The following is a 27,227-nucleotide window of genomic DNA, read 5'->3' as shown; positions in this document are numbered from 1 at the left end:
TCTGCCTCCAGACAGTCCATTCATCATGCTTAGCATTTGGATTTCAGCACCGCTTTTCCACATCTTTGCCAAAATGCCACTGAAGTAATCACAGAAAGCTCCCTGTTTTGATCTACCTAATGCCTTAAATATTGTCAGTGGTTCTGGATTTAGGTTTATTGGAATATTTTAATAACCTACCAATCTCTTTATCTGAAAGTTTCATATAACCACTTTTTTTTGTTCATAAATACTTATTCATTTAGATTCTACACTGAAAACGGAGTGGACTTCAGTCATTCAGCCTGCACTTACCCCAGACAGTGACACAAAGCGATGACTGAAATTATCGAGATCTAATCCTGTGAAAGGAATAAAAGCTTTCATATTATCAAGTACATAGCCAGATGTACTCAATATAAAGATGAAATCACAGGTGCCACTTAACACCCTTCACTTTCTCATTGCCATTTTGCAAGTCAGCCTCTGTCTGGTTCAGTCCTATTAACCAACGTGGGGAGAGCATACTTCAAATTATAAATGCAAAGGCAACCAAAATGTGATTAACTGGTGTCCAAAAACAAAATCCAGTTGCATAAAAGGCAGACTTACATGATGGAAATAAAATTTCTGGGTCCAAATTGCCTGGCTAACTTGCTGGAATTTTCAGGTGGAAGTGTGTGACCCAAGTTTATGTCATTGCTCCTGGTGTTTAGCCCTAATGGCTGACACAATCTTTACCATGTGCTTCTTAGTTATGGTACATGCCTGGGCAATAATTCCATAAATTCTAGGTAGCCAGTGCTCAGTGTTCTCTTAGGGTCTTATACCTCAAAATGATTGAACCTGAATTAAAAAAAAGTTGCGAAGAGCCCACCCTCTGTCCGGCTAGGTCTGAACACAAGGTTCCCTATCCTCTCTATAGTTCTTCTTTTCTTCTTTTTCATGAATATAACAACAACAACAACAAAAGCAAAAGGCATTTTTGAGTAAAGTCTAACTATGATTTTCTTTTTTTTTCTTTCTGTTCCTCCCTGTTCTTTGTGGGAATACTTGGACATAATGAATTGGTCTCAGAAGCTTCCTCCACAGTCAGTCCTTGGTCATCACCTGCTTTGGACTCAACTACCCTTCCTGGAAGTCTGCCTTTCTTTGCTTCAACTAGTGTCTTCTCCCTGACTCCTCAAAATGCCACAGACCACTTGTCCATTGACCAGACAGTAGTGATCCCAGTGTCAATGACCTCAACTGGTGATTATTCTGCAAGCGGTCAACCAGTTCTAGAAATTTCCCATTGGCCCTCGCCTTCAGAAGACAGCAGTTCGAGTTCAGACGGTCAATATATGCTTGGAGTGGATGTAGTGAGCAAGTCTGCCACATTGGAGGTACCAGGACTCAGTGACGATCTTTCTACTCCAGAAGATTCTTCAGAGAAAACCACTCCCATGCCAGCTCCCGAGTACATCACTACTAGCTCTATGACCACCGTGGCCAAGGGCCAAGAGCTAGTGGTGTTCTTCAGTCTGAGGGTCACTAACATGCCCTTTTCCAACAACTTGTTCAACAAGAGCTCACTAGAGTACCAATTGTTGGAGCTACAATTCACACAGCTGGTGAGTGGGCACTGCTTACAACTCTCTGTGTGTCTCTCTTCTTTTGCTGTTGCTACTTTCTAATAAAAATCACAGGGTGTTTTGAGCTGTGCAGGCTGAAAGAGGCAAACTTCTAAAAGAACTGTGACTGGTGGCATTCAGTTTGTATGGAAAGAGATTCAGTTCTAATGAGCAAGTGAGTTCTAGTGTGGACACATTGCACAGGGAACTAACTTACTCTAAAGATGTCTTCTCTTCTTTTAATTATCTTTATTTACTGGATTGAGACAGCCAGAAATTGAGAGGAAAGGGAGGAGATAGTGAAGGAGGCTCACAGATAAACACCTGCAGCCCTACTTCACCATTCATGAATCTTTCCCTCTGTAGGTGGGGACTGGGGACTCAAACCCGGGTCCTTACACACTGTAATATGTGCACTCAACCAGGTGCGCCACCACCTGGGCCCCTCTACAGATATCTTCATGGTAGCTTTTCCCTATCTATTTTTTGTCAGGGTAATGAACTGAACTTGGAATTTAACAGCAATATGGGACGGGGAGTAGGCAATGCCGCATCCAGTGGAGTGCATAGTTCACCATAATCCAGGACTACCTGCAGGGGGAAAGCTTCAGGAGCAGTGAAACAGTGTTGCAAGTGTCTCTCTCTTTCCCTCTCTATCTCCCCCTCCTCCTCCTCTCAGTTTTTCTCTGTTCTATCAAATGAACGAACGGAGAAAATAAATAGCCACCAGGAAGAGTGGATTCATGTGCAGGCATGGAGCCCCAGTGATAACCCTGATGGCAATAAAAAATAATAATAAAATTAATAAATAAAACAATATAGAAAGGGACCAGGTGGTGGCACACCTGGTTGAGCGCACATGTTATAATGCCACAAGGACCCAGGTTCAAGTCCCCGGTCCCCACCTGCAGGGGGAAAGCTTCACAAGTGGTGAAGCACTGTTGCAGGTGTCTCTCTGTCTCTCTCCCTCTCTATCATCCCCTTCCCTCTAGATTTCCGGCTGTCTCTATCCAATAAATAAATAAAGATAATGAAAAAATTTTTAAAAATATATAGAATGATTTTTTTTCTAAATTCTAATATCACAGTTTTCTAGTCATCTGACAAAATGTTAAAAACTAGGTCCAGCATAGATGAGGTCAAGTGTCTAGGAATAAGGACTCCTTATTTAGCTCTTGTTAAATTCTTAACAACAATAAAAATAACTGAACAGATCATCTTCCCTGAACCCTAAGAAAGAAAATGAGAACATGATTACGGTAACAAATACTTTAAATGATAAAACACCTCCAAAATGCATGCCTTTAGATTAAAGTCAAGTACACAATGCATACCATGAAATTGCAGAATTTAAGGAAACAGAAAACTTCCTGCAAGTTAAAATATAGAGCCAATTACAATTGCATACAAGTCTGTCCTTAAGTAGACTCTAAAGGAAGATTTAGCTTTAAGGTTAGATTCTGCCATCTCCCTATCCTCATGGGAAGGTGAACAGCCTGGGCAGCGCAAAGGGGTGGGTGCCTTGGTACCAAGGGGATGCACCAGTGATGTCATGCCTCTCCCCCAAATTATTGCCTACCTGGATGAAAAAGCATCCCAGGGACTGATAAAGTAGCTCACCTGGGTAATGCACCAGTTTAGCCATAAATGCACATAACCCAGTTTCAAGCCAGGCCCCACTGAATTGGAGGAAGCTTTGGAGCTCTTTGTCTTCCCCTCTCTCTGTATCTCTCTCTCTCTCTTTCTCTCTCTCTCTTTCTCTCTGAAAAGTCAACCCAGAGTCATGAAACCCCAGCCAGAACAAGAACAAAAGCCACACTGAAGCAGTATAATTGTGCACATGCAAATTTCTGCTCCAAAGGAAAAAAAAAAGAGGGAGAAAGAGAGAAAGAAAGGAAGGAAGGAAGGAAGGAAGGAAGGAAGGAAGGAAGGAAGAAAGAAAGAAAGAAAGAAAGAAAGAAAGAAAGAAAGAAAGAAAGACACTGGATATGGCACACCTGGTTAAGCACACATATTACCAAGCTCAAGAATCCAGGTTCAAGCCCCCGCTCCCCACCTACAGGGGATCCACTTCATGAGCAGTGAAGCAGATCTGTAAATGTCTTTCTTTCTGTCTGTCTACCTATGTATCATCCTCTCATCTCTCAATTTCTCTGTCATATCTTTAAAAAAAAATTTAGAAAAAAAAAAAAAAGGAAAGAAAAAAATGGCCACTAGGAGCAGTGGATTCATAGTGCCAGCATGGAGTCCCAGCAATAACCCTAGTGAAAAGAAAAATAAATAAATAGATAAAATAAAAAAGAAAGGAAAAATAAAAGAGGGGGGAAAGTGGGCTGAGGAGACAACATAATAGTAATGCAAAAAGACTTCCCATGCCTGAGACTCCAAGGTCCCAGCTTTAACCTCTGTTACCCCAGAGGTTAAGCCAGAGTGGACCAGTGTTCTGATAAAAATCAATAAGAAAAGAAAGTAAAGACTTGGAAAATGAAAATGCACTCAAGCATGACAGTGACGTGGATAAGAGACAGGTGTGAGAACCATGAGTACACAGCTTTATCAAATTTGGGGGGTGCGGGTGGGGAGGTATTCAATGACCTTAAAGAGCCATGTTTTTTCTCCCTCACTATTCAGATAAGGCCATGGGATGCAACACAGTGGGTGACTTGATGAAGATCACACAGCTAGTCAGGGACACAGGACTGACACGCATGTGTCATAATTGTCAGTTCCCTGTTGTTACATTTGTTTTGACTTTAAAACATCCTGACTAGGTGGCAGGTGGTGATGTACTTGGTTAAGCGTGCACATTGCAGTGTGCAAGGATCCAGGTTCAAGCCCCTGGTCCCCACCTGCAGGGGGAAAGCTTCGCAAGTAGTGAAGCAGAGCTGTAGGTGTCTCTCTTGTCTCTCTCCCTCTCTGTCTTCCCTCTTAATTTCTCTCTGTCTCTATAAAATAATAAATAAATAAAACATTTAAAAAAACATACTGACTACACAGACACTTTGTTAATTTTTTTCATAGGTCATTTAAATTCATTCGGTTATCCCTTACATGGCTGTAGGTTAGCCTGCCTCTGAGCTCAGCTTGAAATATGTTGCTGTTTGACGTGATTTCTTAACAACTAAATCTGACATTGCTGCTTTGCTGAGAGTTTAGCCTAGTTTCTGCTTTTTGTTGCTTTTGTTGTTATTGTTGTGTTTTTAATTCTCTCTTCTCCCAATTCATCATGGAGAAAAATCACTGCCCATCCATCTCAATACACTGAGAGAAAGGTGGAAATGTGGAACAAAGTCACTGCAAATAGATCATTCAATTGTGGTGTCTTGGTTTCACATAAAATCCAAACACAAAATCCAAAAATAATTTTCAAAGGAACAGAAATTTGTGTCTTAGATCATGAAATGTGAGTATAAATGGAATTAGCAGCAGCTGAGCACTTAGAACACAGTTAAGAGGAAACTGTCTTTTGTTTTGCAGCTGGTTCCCTATCTACAATCCAATCTTACAGGATTTAAGCAACTTGAAATACTTAGTTTCACAAATGGGAGTGTGATCGTGAATAGCAAAGTGAGGTTTGCGAACACAGTACCATATAACCTCACCAAGGCCGTGCAGGAAGTCTTGGAGGATTTTCGTTCTGCTGCAGCCCAACAACTTGATCTGAAAATAGACAGCACCTCTCTCAACATTGAACCAGGTAAAAGAATCCAACCCAAGAAAATATGGGAGATTGGGGAGGGGGCATTTGTTTTAATACGAATTTTAACTTTGAACCCACTAAACTCAAATTTAAAATCCTACTTAATATATATATTCATTAGGGGCCTGGTGGTGGTGCTCATGGTTGAGCATACATGTTATAATGCACAAGGACCTGGGTTCAAGCATCTAGTCCCCACCTGCAGGGGAAAAGCTTTGCAAGTGGTGAAGCAGGACTACAGGTGTCTCTCTTGCTCTCTTCCTTTCTATCTCCCACCTCCCCTCTCTGGCTATCTCTATTCAATAAATTAAGATAATTTTAAAAAATTTAAATAACCATTTGAAAACCATGGATCTTTTTACTAGAAAGGTAAGGTTAAAATTCTGTCAAAGACATCCAGGTTAAAATTCTCCTACAGCAAAAAAGCAAGTAAGCACTGCTCTTGCTGTATAATGTTCAATTTGCCTCTCAGAACTTCTACTATGTTTAAGAGAAATTTTTTAAATTAGCCAAGCTAATTTACATTCTTCTAGGAGTCAAAAGAATTTTCTCAGTAAGCTACAACAACCTCAGGGGTTCCTACATGTGAGTCCTAGTCAGTTAGCTCTCAGAATTGCCTCTTCTCACAATTCAGGATGAACTGAAAGAATAAGTACCCTGAAGATGTCAAAAATCACAAGAATACTGGATAGAAAAGAAAGAAGCTATTGGTAACCAGGCAACCTATAAGCTGGGAAACATATCTGGTCAGAGTTGGCTGTAGAGAAAATCTCAGAAAAGAGGGAAAGAGAGTCAAGTTTTATATCAAGTACAGTAAGGATAATATAGTAACCTATATATATTTCATTGTTTTCTAGGGACACTCCTGTTTTTTGAGGGGGAAAGGTGTGCTTCCACCATTGAGGAAGAGTCAATGATCACTCAGTACACATACAGAAAATGACAGCAAAACCTCACAAGGACCTATTTTTCAGTATAGTTATTACAAAAAAGCAGATTACATGCCAGCGAGGGTTTCAATGTGCACTCTTCATTAGTTACCAGAGAAATCGTATGGTGTCACCTTAATTTTTAGATCTTCTTGAAAGAAAGACAGCTTTCAAAAGATTGAACATTGTAAACAACACAGATTTATTTACTGAAGCAAACATATAGGTTAATTACAGAGAGCATGTCCCAAAGAAATTCAAGATGGGCTGTTGCAATGGAGAAAACAGGGTTTGGTTGTAAAATGGGAAAAGTAAGCTCCAAAGAGGTAGGAGGGGCCTATCCCAAGATGGGAAGCAGACTTCAGGGTGAGATTAGGGGACTATTTTAAGGATTTTCCCTGTGTTACTTCCCACTGCTCACTTCTCTCACCCTATGCACATTTGGGTCTTTGTTGACCATGTTTGCACAAGAACTCAGCAGTGTCGTACGTACTCTAGCTGAACATGTTCAGTGACTAAGAAAGTTCCTTTACGTTTATCTTCCTCCTTATCAAGGATATGTCTATCCTCAAAGTCCTAGTTGTGGCCTGGTTACTCAAGCCTTAGGACTTTTTTTTTTCAAGTTATTTTTTTATTATTGATTTTTTTTTTTTTTAGATAGGACAGAGAGAAATGGAAAGAGGAGGGGAAGACAGAGAGGGGGAGAGAAAGACAGACACCTGCAGATCTGCTTCATCACCTGTGAAGCGACTTCCCTGCAGGTAGGGAACTGGGAGTTCAACCCGGATCCTTACAGGGGCCCTTGTGCTTCGCGCCATGTGTGCTTAACCTGCTGCGCTACTGCCTGACTGACTCCCTTGTTGTTGATTTAATAATGATCTACAAGACCATAGGACAAGTGGGGCACAATTACCACCACCAGATTTCTCCATCCCACCCCCTCCCTTGGAAGCTTTCCTATTCTTTATCCCTCTGAGAGCTGGACATGAGCGTTGACAGGTTGATCCATAGTCCCAATCTGTCCCTAGCTTGCCCTAGTGGGGCAGGACTCCAGAGAAGTGGGGTTCCAGGACACATTGGTGAGGTCGTCTACCCAGGGAAGTCAGGTTGATGTCATGGTAGCATCTGCAACTTGTTGACTAAAAAAGCATTAAGATAAAAAGCAGAACAAATTGTTTAATAATCAGGAACCTAAAGGCAAGAATAGAGCAGATGGTATTTGGGGTCTTTATTTTGGAAAAAGCTAGTAGGTCTATTTTAGGTATATTCCAAAGGGCCCTTGACTTTACTAATTTTTGCCTGAGCCTGACAGCTAGCATGCAGGTGAGCCAAAGGTTTTGTCTGGGGAGGTGGTGTCAAAGTTGAGGATAGGACTAGAAAGCTAGATCAGGGTATAGAGTAGCTCCCAAGTAGGGGGAAGGTATATAAATATCATTAACTGTAAACCCCGTCGATTGGGTCAACATACCCTGTCACTCGAGGAAGGCGGGTCCTACATTGAGTGCAGCCTAGAATGTTCCTAGCTATGACCACAGAATGCGAGCTCAGACCTACAGGGACGCAGAGCTTACACAGGTTCCTGTGCTAAATATGGGCCTCAAGACTTTCTTTTTTTATTTATTTGTTTTTATTTATAAAAAGGAAACACTGACAAAAACCATAGAATAAGAAGGGTACAATTCCACACAATTCCCACCACCAGAACTCCATATCCCATCCCCTCCCTTGATAGCTTTCCTATTCTTTACCCCTCTGGGAGTATGGACCCAAGGTCATTGTAGGGTGCAGAAAATAGAAGGTCTGGCTTCTGTAGTAATTGCTTCTCCGCTGAACATGGGTATTGAGACGTCGATCCATACTCCCAGCCTCTCTCTCTCATTCCCAAGTGGGGCAGGGCTCTGGGGAAATGGGGCTCCAAGATACATTGATGGGGTTGTCTGCCCAGGGAAGTCCGTTGGCATCATGTTAGCATCTAGAACCTGGTGGCTGGAAAGAGAGTTAACATAGAGAGCCAAACAAATTGTTGACTAATCATGAACCTAAAGGCTGGAATAGTGCAGATAAAGAGTTGTGGGGGAGAGGGTCCTCCATTTTGTAGATACTTTCTATGGGTGATCTCATGGCAAGGTTGCAAGGTTGCTGCTGATTACAGCAATAAAATCTTTCATTCACACTCTCCCCTTCCCATTCATGTTCAGCTAACTGCCTACACATCAGCCTATTCTGCTCAGCCCAGGGGTCTTCATGCCTTTGATAAGGGATTTTTAAGATTTTTCTCTCTTGAGCCAATTAAAGTCTTTAAAAAAGAGGGGGGGAGGGGTAGAGGTTTGTCATATTGACCAAACTTCAAACCTGGCTAGTGTTTACCCATTTGTTTATTCACTTTACTTCACTAAGTCTGGGGGAACACCATAATGGTTCGGCAAAAAACTTTACATGACTTAGGCTCTGAGGTTTCAGGTTTAATCCCCAGACCACCATAAGCCAGAGCTAAGCAGTGCTCTGGTCTCTGTATCGCTCTTTCATTTTAATATCTGTATTTTAAATACCATTTTACTTCCTTAATGCTAGGATGCCTTCAGTTTTGACAAGAAAGGCAAAAGAGTTGCACAGAGCTCTGATTACAAGATTGTAGACCAAAATTCAAACTTCAGGGGGGGGGAAAGTCACTTCATCACCAAAGGAAAGAAAGCAATGCTTTCCCATCTCTACACCCTCGATCAGCTTCTGTACAGATTAAAACAGAGGAGTTTCAAATATGAAGAAAGCTCATAAACATATGGAGGCTTAGCCCAAAGCTATATAGCAGAAAGAAAAACATTTTTTCTGAGAAAAAAGCACAGTATATGTACCATGGTGGCCAATGATGCTCAAATTAAGAGCGACTTCCAACCATTAGTTTCAAAGTTCTGTTTCCTGACCAAATGGAGAAAGATTTTTAGTTCCCTAGACTTCAGGGTGGGGAAGGATCCAAAAGTATTTCCAATGCTATTTCCCAGTCAAGTTCAAAACAAAGCTTCCCAATTGTCTATAAATTAGTGAAGCAAATCTTTAGCAACTCTTCAGATTTCTGAGGACTAACAATGAAGGCAGAAGGAAAAGGCCTTGGGCAAAATGCAAACAAAAGGGCTCAGCTAAGATACACTTTAACAAAACAAAACTTTGAGCAACTTTGAGAAAATTGCCTCCTATTTCTGTAAATTAAAAGGACAGGGTACCCTCAGGCACTAAGCCCACAAGTATTTGTATGACTAAATAACCACTCTGGGCTTCTGAAGAAATCAAAGGCCTCCTAAATGCTGGTAAGAACTCACTTCTTTCTTTGAAAATCACCTCAGAACAGAGAAGGGCCAAGGGAGTACCTGCTGGTTAGGATCAGGAGACCCAAGTTCTTTAGTCAGTTGAAGATGATAGGGGGGGGGGGGAGATATGTATATGAAGAGAATTTGGAAGCATATGAGGGGTGAGGAAACAAACTCTCTCTTCATCCTTCTGAGAGCTGACAGCTTACTCTGAGACTAATCTAAGAATATGAGAATGTATGTGGAAGTGCCCTTGATTTCCCTGGCTGTTGTGACCTGTGCAACCGAGACTCGGTGGCAGTCACAAAGTTCCACAAAGGAAAAGAGAGAGCAAGGCATTGAGGTTTTACAGAGACCATTTATTAGAAGCAGAGTAGTCCTCCCAGGCGGGAAGGGATAGGAGGCAAAGCGAGGAGGTGCTCTGGCAAAGATATGGTTCCTCTGATGGGTGCATGGAAATCTTTGTCATAACTGGCAAAGAAGCAAGAGGTGCTCCTCGAGTGAGGTGCCTTATTAGGCAAGGACTAGGGTCCTTATAAAGAGCTCCAGTATCTCTTTGATGCAGGTGGAGGTTTCACAGGCTATACCCATATCACTTAGTCACCTTTTGATATATGGTTCCTCTCATGGGTGCCTGGGAATCTTGTACACTGCATAACTGGGTGTGTTACAAGTTCATGAATGTTATCTGTTTGATTCATTGGGGTTATGTGTATCTTTTGATGACATGGGAATCAAGTAACACTTGGTCTTCTACCTAGGGCTCTTTTTCTTGCTTGCCACTCTGTTTCTGTCTCAGGAGTTACAGTGAGACAAGGGAAACCTAAGCTAAGCCTACTATATCAGGACGGCTTCTCAACACAGATGCCTCTGAGGATGCAGCCCATAGCCCAGGACTCTCTAGCATGAAGTCCAAGTTTTAATTCCTGGCATCACATGTATAAGAGTAATGCTCTAGTTCTCTTTCTCTCTCCCTAACACCTGTCATTTCCCGGTTTGTCAATGTAAGCCATTTTCTCATTTTTCACACACACACACACAGAGAGATTTTAATTTGAATTTTGTTATGTTTTGTTTTTGTTGTTTTTGTTTTCCCACTGTATTGGATAGGACAGAGAAAAATTGAAAGGGGATGAGGATATAGAGAGGCTGAGAGAAAGACAGACACCTGCAAATCTGCCTCACCACTGGTGAAGCATCTGCAATACAGATGGAGAATAAGGTCCTTGCACTTCATACTATGCACACTGTTGTTAAAATTCGGGCGGCTCCAGCTGGCTGGGCTAGCTTCACGGCAGGTAACAGAGACGCGGAGACAACGGCTGGGCAGGGAAGCTGTATTTCTTTATTCAGGAACAATGACTCATAAACTAAACCAAACTAATCACCAAACAGAACTCTGCTGTCTCTTTGCGGCGGCGCAAGCACTCTCTCTTACTCTCGAACTCAGGAACCCCGCCAGAGTTTCAGAGTTACAGAGTTCGAGAGTTCCAGAGTTGGAGAGGGACAGAGTAAGAGAGAGTGCTTGCGCCGCCACAAAGAGACAGCAGAGTTCTGTTTGGTGATTAGTTTGGTTTAGTTTATGAATCGTTGTTCCTGAATAAAGAAATACAGCTTCCCTGCCAAGCCGTATGTCTCTGGTCGTCTCTGTTACCCGCCCGTGAAGCTATCCCAACCAGCTAGAACCCCCGAATTTTAACAACAGCACACTTAACCAGGTGTGCCACTGCCCAGCCCTCTAAGTGGAGAAATTCTTCCTATGTCTGTGGACCATGTGTATCTCTTGTTTAGAAAACTGTATGGTTCTTTGCCCCAATTTTTCAGAGAGTCATTTTTGCCTATTTTGTAGATCTGAACCAATTCTGTATATATAGATGTTTGATATCAGTTGTTTGTCTGTTGTATAATATGCAAATATCTTTTCCCATTTACTTAGTTGCCTGCTTATCGGGGTAGTTTGCTTTTGATGTACAGAAGCATTTTACTTCCATACAATCCCATTTATATACTCTTGCTTTCATTTCTCATGCCCAAGGGGTGGAATCTCCAAATATATCTTTGATGTGAAAGTCCTGCAAAGTTTCACTGACATGTTCTTCTATAAATTTTAGAGTTTCTTCAGGATTTTTTCTTTATCCTTATTCCTTTCAATTCTAAATATGATGTGTCTTGGTGTCTTTAAGTCTGGGGTAATTTTGTTTGGGACCCTCTGGGCTTCTTGAACCTTTATGTCTTTTATGCTGTCTAGACTAGAGAAGTTCTCAACTATTACATCCTGAAGAATGCTTTCTTTCCTTCCCTCTCTTTCTTCCTCTGGTAAGCCAATAATGCTTATATTATTTCTTCTGAAGTCATGCCATAGGTCTCTGTTGTTGTTTTCATTATCCCTTAATCTCTTTTGGAGATCTCTTACTTCTTTCTTAGTTGTCTCTAATTTGTCCTCGATCTTGCTAATTCTGTCTTCAGCCTCATTGATTCTATTCTCTCTCCCCTCTACTGTTTCTGGAGTTCATCTATTTTGTTACCCTGTTCTTATACTCTTTTAGCTTGTTCAGCTAGTTGTGCTCTTAGCTCAGCTACTTCAGCTTTCAGCTCTCTAATAATCTTAAGATAATTAGTGTTTTCTTCCAGAGTCTCATTGGTCGTTTCTGCATTTCTGATGACAATTCTTTCAAACTCTTTACTCACCCCTGTGAATAATTCCTTAACTAGTGTTTGGTTGTTGACCTCATTATTTTGCGCTTCAACCTTTAGGGGGGTTTTAGCCAGACTCTTGTCCTGGTTCATTTCTCCAATATTTCTTCTTGTTGGTTTAACCATTTTATATAATATGTTATGAGGTTCCTCTCTTAGTACTTCTCAAATTACTGATCACTTTTGCCTGCATTGACTTGTGTCTAAGTAAGGTAATTAATTAAAGGGTTCACAGTTGTGGAAATTGACAGTTGCTTCAATATTATTTTAATCCCTTAGTCAGAGCATAGTGGCTTAAAAGCCTCTTTTGTTCTTTTTCTTCCCTGTAGGCTATGGGTGCCTGAGGGCTTTTAAACTATAAGTAGGCCTCTTAGCTTAATCTTTCACTCCTGACCAAGAGATAAAGCAGTGTGGGGCAGAGATAATCCAGTGGTTATGCAAAGAGTCTCTCACAGCCCCACTGCTAGGCCACTGAGGTATAGATCTTCTCCTGCGTTTCCTCCTTAGTTCTCTGTCCCCTAGTGTCAGCATAGGGCCTACCCCCTGCTGCTCCAGCTTCTGAGGGTAGTAGCAATGGAGACTCACAGTTGCATTTGGTGAGACTTAGGGGAGTCCTCTCCTCCCTTCAGCCACCTTTTTGTTGGTGAAACAGACTGGAGGTGGTGTCTCAACTGGTGAACTGCCGGACTGTTACCAGCCACTTAATCTCTCCCTAGGCTCCTCTCTGTTCATGAGCCACATGTGTTTGCACTCACCAGTGATTTGGTGGGTTCCTGAAATCGTTGTAGTCCTGTCTTGTTGGTCCCAGATGATCTCCTTCGGTATTCTTAGTTGATTCTGGAGAGGAAAAGAGAGAAACACAGCTGTTGCTGCTCTATAGCCCCACCTCCATATATCCACAATTTCTCCTTTTGGTTGTATGTTCGAGTGTAAGCTGTCATGGTGATGGACAGTAGAGCTTATTAAAATGTCCTCCTAGTAAAAACCAACCCGTGCAACCCACTCATCTTGCTACTCCCAAGTGAAGATAATTAAAGTTTCTGCAGAAGAAGAACTAGAATTCCAATGTACACGGCCTCTGGCTGCACTGCTGGTGTGGACTTTTCTAGTGTCCACAGCTGACGCCCAACCCCCAGGAAGTATGAAAAGAGGTCAGAGGGACGCTAATAACCAAAATCCCTGATAATTCCGGAATACAAAAAAACCTCCCAGATTCAGGCTTGATCTCACAAGCATTTTATTTAAACTCACTGATGCTGGTTTTATCTATTGAGAAAAAGCTTTTTGAAAAATAATTGAAAGGGGAAATCTTAAGGGAAATAAAGGGAAGTTACAAGAAATACCATGTCAGCAAGAAATGCTGAGCTTTGTCTGTGAAAGAGATTCCCAGAATCTATACTCAGCAAATGGAGAGAAGGCTTCCTATCGTTTCAATCTTTTCTCAGCCAGGGTGGCCAAACAGAAGAAACTGAGTCACTGAATGTCTGGCTACTTTGTTCTCTTCCCAGCTTCTTGGGAGAAATAAAAGATCAGAACGAGAGCTATCAACACTAGTCAGTCCCCAGACTCAACAACCAATGACCCTCCTACTGGGGGTCATGAGCCACTCCTGGTCTTTAGAATATCCCTCAAAAGGTGAAAACCATGATGGCTTCACAAATAGATAGTGAGCACGTGTCAAGGTTTTATTGAACTAATTAATGAGAGAATCACTTGGCTAAAATCTGTTTTAAAGAGGCTATGGAAACGGATTTTATGTAGCCAGAGAATACTGGAGAATGCTGAAATAAGATTAAGCTAAATACAAAAGAGAAAATACAATCACTGGATCTTATCCACTTTCTAAACACTAGCCTCTAGCTGTATAGAGTTATAAAATGCTGTAATCTTCACATAGGCTCCTAAGTTAATTATGGGCCCCAGATCAACATCAAATCAATGGGGTTTATGGTCAACAATATTTATACCTCTTTCCCATATTAGGGAGCTACTCTCTTCCCTGATCCACCTTTTTGGTCCTTTTTCCAGCTATGACATCATCCCCCCAGACAATATCTTGGATCCACTGGCATATCAAATTTCAGGCTCAGGGGCAAAAAAAAAAGTATAGCCACAGGCCCTTTGGAATTTAACTAAAATATGCCTACTAGCCACCTACAAAGTGGAGGATCCCCCAACTCTTCATCTGCACTATTCCAGCCTTTAGGTTCATGTCTGGTCAACAATTTGTTTGGCTTTGTATGTTAACTCTCTTGTCAACCACCAGGATCCAGGTGCTAGCATGATGACGACCAGACTTCCCTGGACAGACAACCTCACCAATGTGTCCTGGAGCTCTGCTTTTCCCCACTAGGGCAAGAGAGACAGGTTGTATGGATCAACCTGTCAACTTCCATGTTTAGCGGGGAAGCAATTTCAGAAGCCAGACCTTCCACCTTCTGCATCCCACAATGACCTTGGGTCTATACTCCCAGAGGGATAAAGAATAGGAAAGCTATCAGCTGTACCCCTCTTATCTTACGGTTTTGTCAATGTTTCAGAAAATTGGGGAAGCAACCATGGAAGTGATGTAGCAGATGCCAAGTTTGATCCCCTATACCACATGTGCCACAGTGACACTCTCTGATTCACTAATAATTTTTAATTAACTAATTAATGTGATAGCACAAAGAGAAATTGAGATGGGAAGGGTAGATAGAGAGGGAGAAAGAGAAATTCCTGAAGCACTGCTTTGTGTGTGTGTGTGTGTGTGTGTGTGTGTGCGTGTGTTTGGTTTTTTGTTTGTTTGTTTGTTTTTCTTTATTGGGAGATTAATAATTTATAGCTGACAGTAAATACAATACTTTGTATATGCAAGAATAAATAAATAAATAAATAAGATGCTGTAATCAATAGGAGGGGTCAATCAAACAAAGTTAAAGCTTTCTAGGGGGTGAGCAAAGTTTTATTAAAGGTCCAAGTGGTAAACAGTTTAGGCTTTGCAAATCAAAGAGTGAAACTGAGATTCTCAGGTAGGTGTTTCTGTAACCATATAAAAATGCAAAGTCCTTTCCTACTGTGCATGCTGGTGATCCTGGATTACTAGGTGATGTGGTTAGTGCTCTAATGTGGTAGGAATTTGAAAGGCTCAGGAGTAACTTTCCCTGATATTTTCAAGTGTCAGTCATTACTCTTATAACCATCAAAAATTCTTCAGCCTCTCATTTCCCCGGTACTTGTCTTTGCTATTAGAGAAAGTTTCAACAAGTATATGATCAATGTCTGTTCATTTACATGGTCTCTGAGCTCTTGGAGAGTATCCACCCTTTATCAGCCACAGTTACAGATACCAGGACCCAAAGGTGAACCAAGTCCATCTCTGCCCTCAAACAATTAAATGCTAAACGGAATGGGGGGTAACCATTAAAAGCTCTGATAGAGGGGCCAGGCAGTTGCACACCTAGTAAAGTGTGCACACTATCATGTGCACAGACTCAAGTTCAAGCCCCTAGTTCCCCTGCAGGGTGAAAGCTTCATGAGTGGTAAAGTAGTGCTGCAGATGTTTCTTTCTCTCCTTTCCTTCTCAATTTCTTACGGTCCTATAAGGCCTGATACAGTCTGCTAACTACTCTGATAGTAAGTGAACAGAATCATTTCTTTTTTTTTCTTTTTTTTTAATTTTTTTTTTTTATTTAAGAAAGGATTAATTAACAAAACCATAGGGTAGGAGGGGTACAATTCCACACAATTCCCACCACCCAATCTCCATATCCCACCCCCTCCCCTTATAGCCTTCCCATTCTCTATCCCTCTGGGAGCATGGGTCATTGTGGGTTGCAGAAGGTAGAAGGTCTGGCTTCTGTAATTGCTTCCCTGCTGAACATGGGCGTTGACTGGTCGGTCCATACTCCCAGTCTGCCTCTCTCTTTCCCTAGTAGGGTGGGTCTACAGAATCATTTCTAAAGCTCAGAGGAGAAAGCCATTATCAGGGCTCCAGAGTGAGGGAATAGCATGGCCGCTTCCTACACTGAAGACGATACTGAGCTAAGCCTTGGTGTCTGCTGGTAGGGGGCAGTGGTGAGCCCTATAGAAAAGGTGTGAAAGGACTCTGCCAGAGATGGCAGGAGGAGACAGATGTTTCCAAGACTGTTGGGGGCACTTCAGTTATTCCACTGCAGTAGCAGCTTTGAATACATAGTAGAGAGCAGAAGAGGTTCAGACTGGAAGAAAGAGATAGACAAACTGAGTCACCAAAACCTGATTATCTATGAAGCCCTGTCCTTCCATTTGCATCTACTTTGGTACCATATATTCCTTTTTTTTTCATGATTGTGGTCTTTTGAAGTTAAACTTAACTTTGGTCAAGCTCAGAAAGTCTTCAAACTACCAAATTAGTACTAAGTATTAATAAGTTAGTCCTTAATACTAAGTGCATACTTAGCAAATACTAACTAAAGACTATCTTTATTTTCTTTAATATTTATTTATTTATTTCCTTTTTTGTTGCCCTTGTTGTTTTTATTGTTGTTATAGTTATTATTGTTGTTGATGTCGTCATTGTTGGATAGGACAGAGAGAAATGGAGAGAGGAGGGGAAGACAGAGAGGGGGAGAGAAAGATAGACACCTGCAGACCTGCTTCACCACTTGTGAAGCAACTCCCCTGCAGGTGGGGAGCCGGGGGTTCGAACTGGGATCCCTACGCCTTTCCCTGCGCTCTGCGCCACGTGCGCCCAACCCACTGCGCTACTGCCTGACTCCCTAAAGACTATCTTTAAAATGTTCTGAAAGGGGAGTTGTTCGGTAGCACAGCGGGTTAAGTGCACGTGGCGCAAAGCGCCAGGACCAGCATAAGGATCCCGGTTCCATCCCCTAGCTCCCCACCTACAGGGGAGTCGCTTCATGGGTGGTGAAGCAGGTCTGCAGGTGTCTGTCTTTCTCTCCCCCTCCCCTCTCCATTTCTCTCTGTCCTATCAAACAACGACGACAACAATAACTACAACAATTAAAAAACAAGGGCAACAAAAGGAAATAAATTAATGTTCTGAAGATTAACGCTGGGTGCTTGCTCAGTGCTAGAATACATGCCTCGCATGTGGGGGACCGGGCGGTGGCGCACACACAGTAGGAACCACAAGGATCATTGCAAGGATTACAGTTTGAGCCCCCACCCACCCCCACTCTCCACCTACAGGGGGGTCGCCTCACAAGTGGTGAAGCAGATCTACAGGTGTCTGTCTTTCCCTCTCCATCTCTATTTTCCCTTCCTCTCTCAATTTTCTCTCTGTCCTATCCTCCGCCCCCAATAAAAGTTGAAAAAATGGCCACAGGAGCAGTGGATTCCTAGTGTAGGCATCGAGCCCCAGCAATAACCCTGGAGGAAACAAAAAGCTATCTTTAAGATTGTAAAAGAAAATATATAGTTTGTCATACATAAAGCACAGCTGATTTCCAATAATACTTAGTAAGAAGAAAACTTAGTAAGAAATGGTACATAGGGGAGTCGGGCGGTAGCACAGGGGGTGGCGCAAAGCGCAAGGACCGGCTTAAGGATCACGGTTCAAGCCCCGGCTCTCCACCTGCAAGGGAGTCGCTTCACAGGTGGTAAAGCAGGTCTGCAGGTGTCTATCTTTCTCTCCCCTCTCTGTCTTCCCCTCCTCTCTCCATTTCTCTCTGTCCTATCCAACAATGATGACATCAATAACAACAACAGTAACTACAACAATAAAAAAAGGGCAAAAAAGTGTATAGGTAAATAAGTAAATACTTTAGAAAATTTAAAAGAATAAAGGACACATAAATTAATTCAGTTTATTATTTTAAATGTGAAAATTAATAAAGCATCTTAAGAATACAAAAGTACTCCAAAAAAACTATTTTTTGGTAAATTGGTTTTGAGGAAGTGGACATACATTGGCCTCTAGTCTATAAAACTGGTGTCAAAAGTGAGGACTGAGACCAGAACTGAAAGTGGTTTGAGACACTTCAATTGTAGACAGAGAACAAGTCAAAATGGCTCAGCACAATGTGTAGATGGTAGGAAAAGACAACCAGAGATGGAACACTGAGAATAGTGTTCCATTCCTTACTGGGCAGATAGAACAGTCTGTGAAGGTTGCCAAGAGCAGTTTGGGAGAAGCCAGGAGAGAGGGGGTCAGCTGGTGGCTTACCAGCACAAAGACCCAGGTTCTAATCTGTGTCCCCATCGAGATGGGATGGGGTGGTTATGAGCAATGGAGAAGTACTGCAGGTGTCTCTCTCTCTCTCTCCCACTCCCCTCTCAGTTTCTCTCTATCTTATCAAATAAATAAATTTTTTTAAAAAAAGAAGAAAAAGAGGGAAGAAAGAAGGAAGGAACAAACGAAGGAAGGAAAGAAGGAAAGGTTAAGATAATTGTTAAGTAAAAAGTATTTCAGAGTCCTAGGTTCAATGCCCCATACCACTATAAACTAAAATGGAACAGTGCTCTAGAAAAAGGAGGAGGAGGAGGAAGAGGAGGAGGAGGAAGAGAAAAAAGGAGGAGGAGGAGGAGGAGGAGGAGAAGGAAGAGAAGGAGGAGGAGGAGGAGGAGGAAGAGGAGGAGGAGGAAGAGAAAAAAGGAGGAGGAGGAGGAGGAGGAGGAGAAGGAAGAGAAGAAGAAGGAGGAGGAGGAGGAGGAGGAGGAGGAGAAGCAGAAGAAGAAATCATTAGGATGCCAGGCAGTGATGTTCCCAGTTGAGCACACACATTACACATTACCATATGCAAGGACTGGGGGTTCAAGTCCCCCTCCCCATCCACAGAGGGATGCTTCACGAAAAGTGAAGCAGGTCTGTAAGTATATATCTTACTCTCTCCCTCCCTAACCCCCCTGCCAACTTCTCTGTGTCCAATTAAATAAAATAGAAAAACATTTAAAAATTGTTTTAACTTCTAAAAAGAAGGAAAATTATGAAATAAAAAAAGAGAAAGAAGGGACCAGGCAGTGGTGCACCTAGTTAAGCACACACATTACAATGCATAAGGACCTGGGTTCAAGCCCCTGGCCCCTACCTGCAGGAGGACACCTTCAAAAGTGATGAAATAGAGCTGCAGTTGTCTGTCTATCTCTCCCTCTCCATCTTCCCCCTCCCCTCTCAATTTCTCTCTGTCTCTATCCAAGAATAAGGAAATTTTAAAAAAATGAAAAAGAGAAAGAAGAAAGAAAAAATGAATAAAAAGAAAAAGGAAAGAAAGTAAGAGAGAGAACGCTGCAGAAACCAGGAAATTGAAGATGCTGGAGAGGAGGGTCAGCAGTTGTGAGTTAACAGTGGATGGAAGCCATTCAGGTTGACAGTTCAGAGGTCACTAGGAACCTTTGCAAAAGCAGTCTAGTAACGTGACAAAAGCAGAGGCCAGATCTTAGCGAGGTCAGATGATGTGGAAAATGTGAAAGTCAATACGCCCTGTTCACCTCAGTCTTTGAGCCTGCCTACCCACAGGGCCCAACCTGAGAAAGAGAGCCTGTCTTCCTTGATGATTATGTTTCAAAGGGCCAGCTCCCATGCTCTTGAGAAACAATCCAGGGTTATGATATTGGCAAGAGGCTTTAGAGAGGATTTACATCTCAAAGGGGCAAAGAAAGAATGAGCTATTCCAAGTTTTCTAACCTAACCATGATAAAATAAAGGAAATTGTGGCTTAGTTTTCCTGAAGCAGCCTGTAAAGTTTAGTCAAACTGAGAAAAATTATACAGCAGTCCTGGATAAGAGGATTTAGAGTTTCATTCCTTTTCCATTCTTTTTAGTCATTTTATTAGGGGGTTAATGGTATACAGTAAAGTTGTGGACACATGGTTACAGTCTTTCATCTCTCCATAATAGGTGTCTGCGAAACACTCTCACCCCCACCATCATGCACCAGGACCCCAGGACCCTCTCCACCCCTTCCCTTCCCCTCATTCCCCAGAGTCCTTTGCTTTGGTGCAATGCAACCACACCCAGTCCAAATTTTACTTTGTGATTTTCCTTTTTGTCCTTGTTTCTTAAGTCCCAAAGTCCCTCCATCTCACCCTTTACCCTCCTTCCCCAGAGTCCTTTGCTTTGGCATAATATATACCAGACCCAGTCTAAGTTTCAAGTTATGTTCAAGGGAAGATATTTTGTTCCCTATATTTCCTCTGTGTCGGGCTAGCGTCGCCAGAGAGAGAGAGAGAACACAGGAACTAAGCTTGTGGCTGCAAGGCAGTACAAATCTTTATTCATTTGAGAGCCCCAGAGTCAACAGCGTCAGGTTGAGCCTGATGTCAAGTTTCCAGACCTCCTTTGAATCTGGAGAGGTGGCAGTCATTGACTATGTGGGTCATAGTCTGTCTGGAGCCACAGGGGCAGTTCGGGTCGTCTCTGGCTCCCCAGCGATGGAACATAGCTGCGCACCGGCCATGGCCTGTTCGATAGCGATTGAGGAGGGCCCAATCATAACGTGCTAGGTCAAAGCCGGGTTGACGCTTGCAGGGGTCTGTGATGAGGTGTCAGGTGATAGCACACCTGGTTAAGCCATGTGGCACAAACCACAAGGGCCGGCATCAGCCTCCTGCTCTGCATTCCCTCCCTCCTCCAGGTCAGACTCGGAAGAGACAAGACAGAAACAGAAGTAGCTTGACAATACCATACATGGTTAGAAAAGGGGCAGAGAAAAGGCAAAGGGGGCCGGGAATGGTATGGACCTCCCCAGCAACTGTTGCTAGGGGTTCGACTGGTAGGATTAGCAATACCCTGTGGGGAATTAGGAAGGAGACCTTCAGTCATTTGTAAGACAAAGGAGGAGATTGATATGTAGATAATAAAAGGAATGCAGGGTGGAGCAGGCTTAACATTTAAGGAATGCTGGATCCTGGAGGTGAGGCTGGAAGATGCAGGATGTTTTTGTGAGGCAGGGAAGACTTATATGGCCGCCAACCTTTTGAGGTTCATGTGTCCCCCTTTTGCTCAACCCCTAGAGACTTACCGGAGACTTACGTAGAGAGAGAGACTTACCAGGACGGACTCACCTCTCAGGTCGAGCCCTGCCAGGCCCCACCACATCCCCACAACCTCCCTACACCTTTGGACCGAGGAGAAGAAAGAATTTGAAAATATACATGAGAGGGACTGGGCGGTGATACACCCAGTTGAGCATGTGCATTAATTACCATGTTCAGGGGCCCAGGTTCAAGTCTCCAGTCCTCACCTACAGGGAGGAAGCTTCATAAGTAATGAAGCAGTGTCACAGATGTCTCTCTTTCTCTCTCTCTCTATCTTCCCTTTCCCTCTCATTTTTTTTCTCTGCCATAACGAATTAAATAACCAAAATACTGTTTTTAGAAAAAAGAAAATATTCATGAGATTTCTAGGTGAATCTCATTCCACATGCAGCACAGCCTCTCAAGTCCTGGATGTGTCCTCAAAACCAGGGTCGGCAATCTGTTAGTGCAAATAACATCTCAGAGGTGCCCACGTGGCGGACAAGTGACACTGTGATTCCTGCGAGCACTTTGCCACTCACCTTTGGAAAACTCCCAGCATAAATGAATCTGTGATATCAAAAGTGTAAACCAAAGTTAGAGCCATCTGTGATTTCTCAACTGAAAATTCGAATCCATCACCCTTGCTCAGTTTTCTCTCAGCTTCCCCGGCAACTAGAGTCATCTTTCATTTAGGCAGCTCAGAAAATTCCTCAGAAGCATACAGCTGTGAGCTATACAAGTTGAAGATTTTGAAAAATGCAAAACCACATAGAACTTAGGCTGATGCATTCTCCTTGAATTCCCAAGAAGACTTCCTACAGATGGTAAGACCTCAAGGCTGGCAAGTGGTAAACATCAAAATGAATTAGTCTAGTGTCAAGGTGCTCCCAGTTATAATGTGGATTGGCACACTCTTCCCAAAAAGTGTAAGATTTCCATTGAGGGGCCATGTGGTGGCATGACCTGGTCAAGCACACACATTACAGTGCACAAGTATTGTACATAAAAAATAAAAGACTCGGGAGTCGGGCGGTAGTGCTGTGGGTTAAGCGCATGTGGCGTGAAGTGCAAGGACCAGCATAAGGATCCCAGTTCCAACCCCCGGCTCCCCACCTGCAGGGGAGTCACTTCACAATTGGTGAAGCAGGAGTGCAAGTGTCTATCTTTCTCTCCCCCTCTCTGTCTTCTCCTCCTCTCTCGATTTCTCTCTGTCCTATCCAACAACAATGACAGCAATAACAACAATGACAGTAACAACAACAACAATAAACAAAGGCAAAAAAAAGGGAGGAAAATGGCCTCCAGGAGCAGTGGATTTGTAGTGCACGCACCAAGCCCCAGCAATAATCCTGCAGGGAGAAAAAAAAAAAGGAGTAGGAGAAAGTAAGAGAGAGAGAGAAAGAAAGAAAAGGAAAGAAGAGGAGAGAGATGAGGAGAGGAGGAGAGGAGGAAGGAAAGAAAAGGAAAGAAGAAAAGAAAAGAAAAGAAAAGAAAAGAAAAGAAAAGAAAAGAAAAGAAAAGAAAAGAAAAGAAAAGAAAAGAGTATTCAGAGAAGTTTGAGCCGATTACCCTTTAGTGGTCACATAATCATCAAGTGTTGTTGTAGTTTAAACTCAGAAGCAGTCCTGTGAGCTTCCTTCAAATCTCCTTTCTTATAAAAAGGTATGGGGGAGGGCGAGAGGGAGGACCCTAGCACAAGGGGTTAAGCACAGGTGGCACAAAGCGCAAGGACCTGAGGAAGGATCCAGGTTCCAGCCCCCAGCTTTCCACCTGCAGGGGAGTCACTTCACAAGCAATGAAGCAGGTCTGCAGGTGTCTGTCTTTCTCTCTCCTTCTCTGTCTTCCCCTCCTCTCTCCATTTCTCTCTGGCCTATCCAACAACGAACAACATCAACTACAACAACAACAAAACTACAAGGGCAACAAAAGGGAAAATAAATAATAAAATAAATAAATAAGTAAAATTAATAAATAAAAAGGTATTTAGGAAGCCAGCAGGATATCTCACTTGGATAGTGCAGTCTTTGTCACGCAAATGATCTAATTTTAAGCCCAGGCCCCACCTCCCTGAACAAAGTTCGGTGCTTGGAATCTTTTTCTCTGTATCTCTATCTTGGTTTCTTTCTATCTGAACCTGTCAGCCTGCAGCACTGAAACTCCAATGATAGCCAAAAAGCAGAGTCTTGGGCCTGGGAAATTAACAGCAGTCATGTGCTTCAGGCTTACAAGCCTGAGGATCCAAAAGTCCCAGGTTCAATCCCAGGAACCTCTTTATGCCACTATATACAGTAGGCTGTGCAGTGCAGTGCTCTGCTCTCTCTCTCTCTCTCTCTCTTCTCTCTCTCAGAAATAAATAAATCTTTTTTTTTTTTTTTGGTAAGTCTTATCAGGTCTCCAAAAGGACATACAAGCTGTTTACTTCTTTAGAAAAAAGTGCAACATACTTCAATTTCATGAACTTAAGTGAACTCTTAGATCCTATACTTCACCAACTCAATTGTCATGCTCTTAGAATGCTAAAAAAAAAAAAAGCTTAAATTTTAAATTGTCCCCTCTCTGGATTCCACTGGCTTCTCTAGGAGCCCTCAGCTGGAGGAGCCCATGGGGAATTCTCCTAGCATTCTCTCCCCTCCCTTCGCCCCCCACTCCCATTCTGTTTCCTATATCTGACCTCTTGGGCTTGCCTGCTACTGTCCTTTGCTTCCAGGGTCACCATCACCAGAGCTTTTCTGTTAATGCCTGTTTCCTATAGCTAATTTCCACACTGGCCACCCTGCTAGATGCCTTTGCCCCACTCCAAAGTTTCAGTCTATGCTTCATCACACATTCGAGCTACCCCATGGGTTTATTATTATTATTATTATTATTACCATTGATTTAATTTATGACTGGCAAGTCCGTTGGATAAGAGGGGTACAATTCCACACAGTTCCCACCACCAGATTTCTCCATTCCACCCCCTCCGTTGGAAGCTTTCCTATTCTTTGTCCCCCTGAGGGCATGGACCCAGCATCATTATGGGGTACAGAAGGTGGAAGGTCTGGCTTCTGTAGTAGCTTCTCCACTGGACATGAGCACTGCTGGTTCAGTCCATACCCCCAGCCTGTTTCTGTCTTTCTCTAGTAGGGCAGGACTCTGGGGAGGCAGGGTTCCAGGACTCATTGGTGAGGTCATCTGCCCAGAGAAGTCACATTGGCATCATGGTAGCAACTGCAACTTAGTGGCTGAAAAGCATCAAGATACATACTGTTATAATCACTGAGTAATAACAGCTTGAACAGCAGTAACCTGGAACAGCTTCTGCCACCCTGCAAATTCCTTCCAGACCTCGCCTACTCTGTGCCGGGTCGCACTGTGGGCTGGTTTTCCAGGTGACAGAAATTTGTGGTCCAGGAGGTGGCACAGTGGATAAAGCATTGAACTCACAAGCATGAGGTCCTGAGTTCAATCCCTGGCCATACAAGTAGCAGGATGCTGTCTGGTTCTTTCTCTAGCTCCTCCTGTCTTTCTCATTAATAAATAAATAAAATCTTGAAAGAAAGAGAGAGAAAGAAAGAAAACAAGAAAGAAAAGAAATTTTATTCAGGCCTTATAACCCGACCCCCCCCCCCCCCCCGCACCGACGCTGCTTTCTTTTGCTATTGAGCGCCATCTAGCGAACACTTCGGCTTCGCCGCTTTGAAATGAAAAATAATAGCCTGTCCTCCCCAAAAATCTCAGCTAAAGCCTGAGTTTTAGTCCAACTGAGCAGCAATCCTTCTGTTCTAGCTCAGGGCCCAGTCAAAGAGGAGGATTCATTCGCTGGCCCTCTCGTCGGGGCGGCGACAGCTCAAGAGGACAGGATGATGGTCTGATAAAGAGCAGGGCAGAAAGGCAATCAGTACACAGCTCAAGGCTGTGGAGGAGGCTCGAGCAGAGCCAGGAGACTTGATGAGGGCAGTCTTGAGCCATCTATGATATCGCTAACCTTTAACCTCTGTTAAATGAATAGATTTGATGACCAGGACAATCACCTTTTTAACTTTACTAGCAGAATAGCCCCCAAATGTGCCCTGCAGGCCTTGATGACTTTGTGGTCACAGGAGGCTGAGTTGAGAGCACAGTCTGCCTCATTTATCAGTTGGGAATGCTCTTTAGGATATCTGAGAATCCTATCAAAGACACTATGTAAGAAAATCTTTGAGAAAAACGGAAACAGAAAATGTATCTTCACTGGAACTCCCAGAATGACCCAGTCATGTCCAAACCCCATAAGGCCACTCACTCACTTTAAGTCGTGTTCATTGTCACACCTTTTTTTTTTCTTCTTTTTGCACATTTTACATTACTTTTATATTATTGAGTGAAGTGCATTGTGTTGTAATATCATTTAAGTTTTCTCATTGAAAATCTGCATGCAAGTCTGGAACATAGCTCACCTAGCAGAACACACATTTTGTCATGCTGAGGGGCCAAATTCAAGCTAGTTTCATGAATGGTGAAGCAATGGTTCCTCCTCCTCCTCCTCATCCTCTTCCTCCTCCCCTCCTTCTCCTCCTCCTCCTCCTTCTTTCTCTCTCTCTCTCTTTCTTCCATCTGGAAAAAAGAGCAAAGGAAAAAAGAAAAAGGATGTTTCACCAAAGCAGTGGAATTGTACAGGCGAGCAGTCTCAGCAAAGCTCAGATAGGAAATTTTTTTTAAATATGAATATACTACATTAAGTTACCACTAAAAGAGGACCAGTTAGTAGTACACACATTACCATGTGCAAGGACCTGGGTTCAAGCCCCCAGCCCCAGTCTCCAATGATGCAGCTGTCTCTCTCTCTCCTTTTCTATATATATAGCTTTGTTGTTGGCTGTTGTTTTCACCAGAGCACTGATCAGCTCTGGCTTTTGGTGGTGTGGGGGTTTGAACCTGAGACTTTGGAGCCTCAGACATGAAAGTCTCTTTGCATAACCATTATGCTTTTGGGCCCCCCCCTTCTCCTTTACTGTGCCCCTTTGCTGTCAATTTCTCTGTGTCCAATCAAATAAAACAATAAATATCTTTTAAACTTACTACTAAATGGAAAGCCTAACATTCCCAAACAATTGGTTGCTTTGTCCGCATATCCCCAGCCCCTTTTTTCTTCCCCTTCTAATAAGCACTAATTGATCTTATAGTCTAAAGGTTTTTTTTTTTTTCCATTTATTTGTTTCATTTAGCTCATCCATTTTTTTCTCTGTAAACCATGGTGGAATTAAAAATATAGTATCTGTCTTTCTCAAGCTGTACAGTTTTGCTAAGCAAAATGCCCTCCAGGTCCTCTCCTATCATTTATTCATTGCCACCCTTGAACAGCAGAAACAAGTGCGGAGCCTGTCTGGTCAGACTATACTTTCTAGGGAAAGCTTCCTGCCATATGGAGGAGAGAGAGCAGGCTATGGTTCTGAATCTCTGCAGTTTGGAAAGCCTTTGTTCAAAAGAGACATCTACGGCAGAAGGAGATAAAAATTTGAACACTGGGGATTTGGGTGGTAGTGCAGCGGATTAAGTGCATATGGCGCAAAGCGCAAGGACCAACATAAGGATCCTGGTTTGAGACCCCGGCTCCCCACCTGCAGGGGAGTCGCTTCACAGGCGGTGAAGCAAGTCTGCAGGTGTCTATCTTTTTCTTGTCCTCTCTGTCTTCCCCTCCTCTCTCCATCTCTCTCAACGACATCAGTAACAACCACAATAATAACTACAACAATAAAAAAATTTTTTTGAACATTGTAAGCTGACGTAAATGTCCATCTCTGGTCACAAACACTAGTCAAAATGGGCTTCAAATTTCTCATGCATGAAAATGCAGTTAAAAATAGTTACTGTGGAAGGTTATAAATGTTAATAAATATACATGATAAAAATGCCTAGAATAGTGCCAAATATAAAATGGGTCTTTTCATTCAAATAACTATCGTTGCACTCTTGGAGAAGCTGGAGGTTTAGGGTCCTAATCCCTGAGGTCATGCCTGGGTCACAGCCTGAAATGGAATAACATTAGTGCTTATTCTGTGGCCAGAATCCACATGGGAAGCGAAGAACAAATCCAGGACCTCTGGGTACC

General features: G+C 42.7%; 1 protein-coding gene across 1 annotated transcript in view; it reads left to right on the top strand.

Moving 5' to 3' along the window:
• Window positions 1-27,227, top strand: part of IMPG1 (interphotoreceptor matrix proteoglycan 1) — a 119,729-nt gene that overhangs the window by 79,456 nt on the left and 13,046 nt on the right. Inside the window, exons 12-13 of the mRNA XM_007521957.2 lie at window positions 1,072-1,592; window positions 5,070-5,289. Coding sequence (XP_007522019.2) covers window positions 1,072-1,592; window positions 5,070-5,289 — 741 coding nt within the window. The remainder of the gene's footprint in view (window positions 1-1,071; window positions 1,593-5,069; window positions 5,290-27,227) is intronic.

Source organism: Erinaceus europaeus, chromosome 13 (assembly GCF_950295315.1).
Source record: "Erinaceus europaeus chromosome 13, mEriEur2.1, whole genome shotgun sequence".
NCBI lineage: Eukaryota > Metazoa > Chordata > Mammalia > Eulipotyphla > Erinaceidae > Erinaceus > Erinaceus europaeus.
The sequence above is the reverse complement of the archived record's forward strand: the minus strand, read 5'-3'. Positions and strand labels throughout refer to the sequence as shown.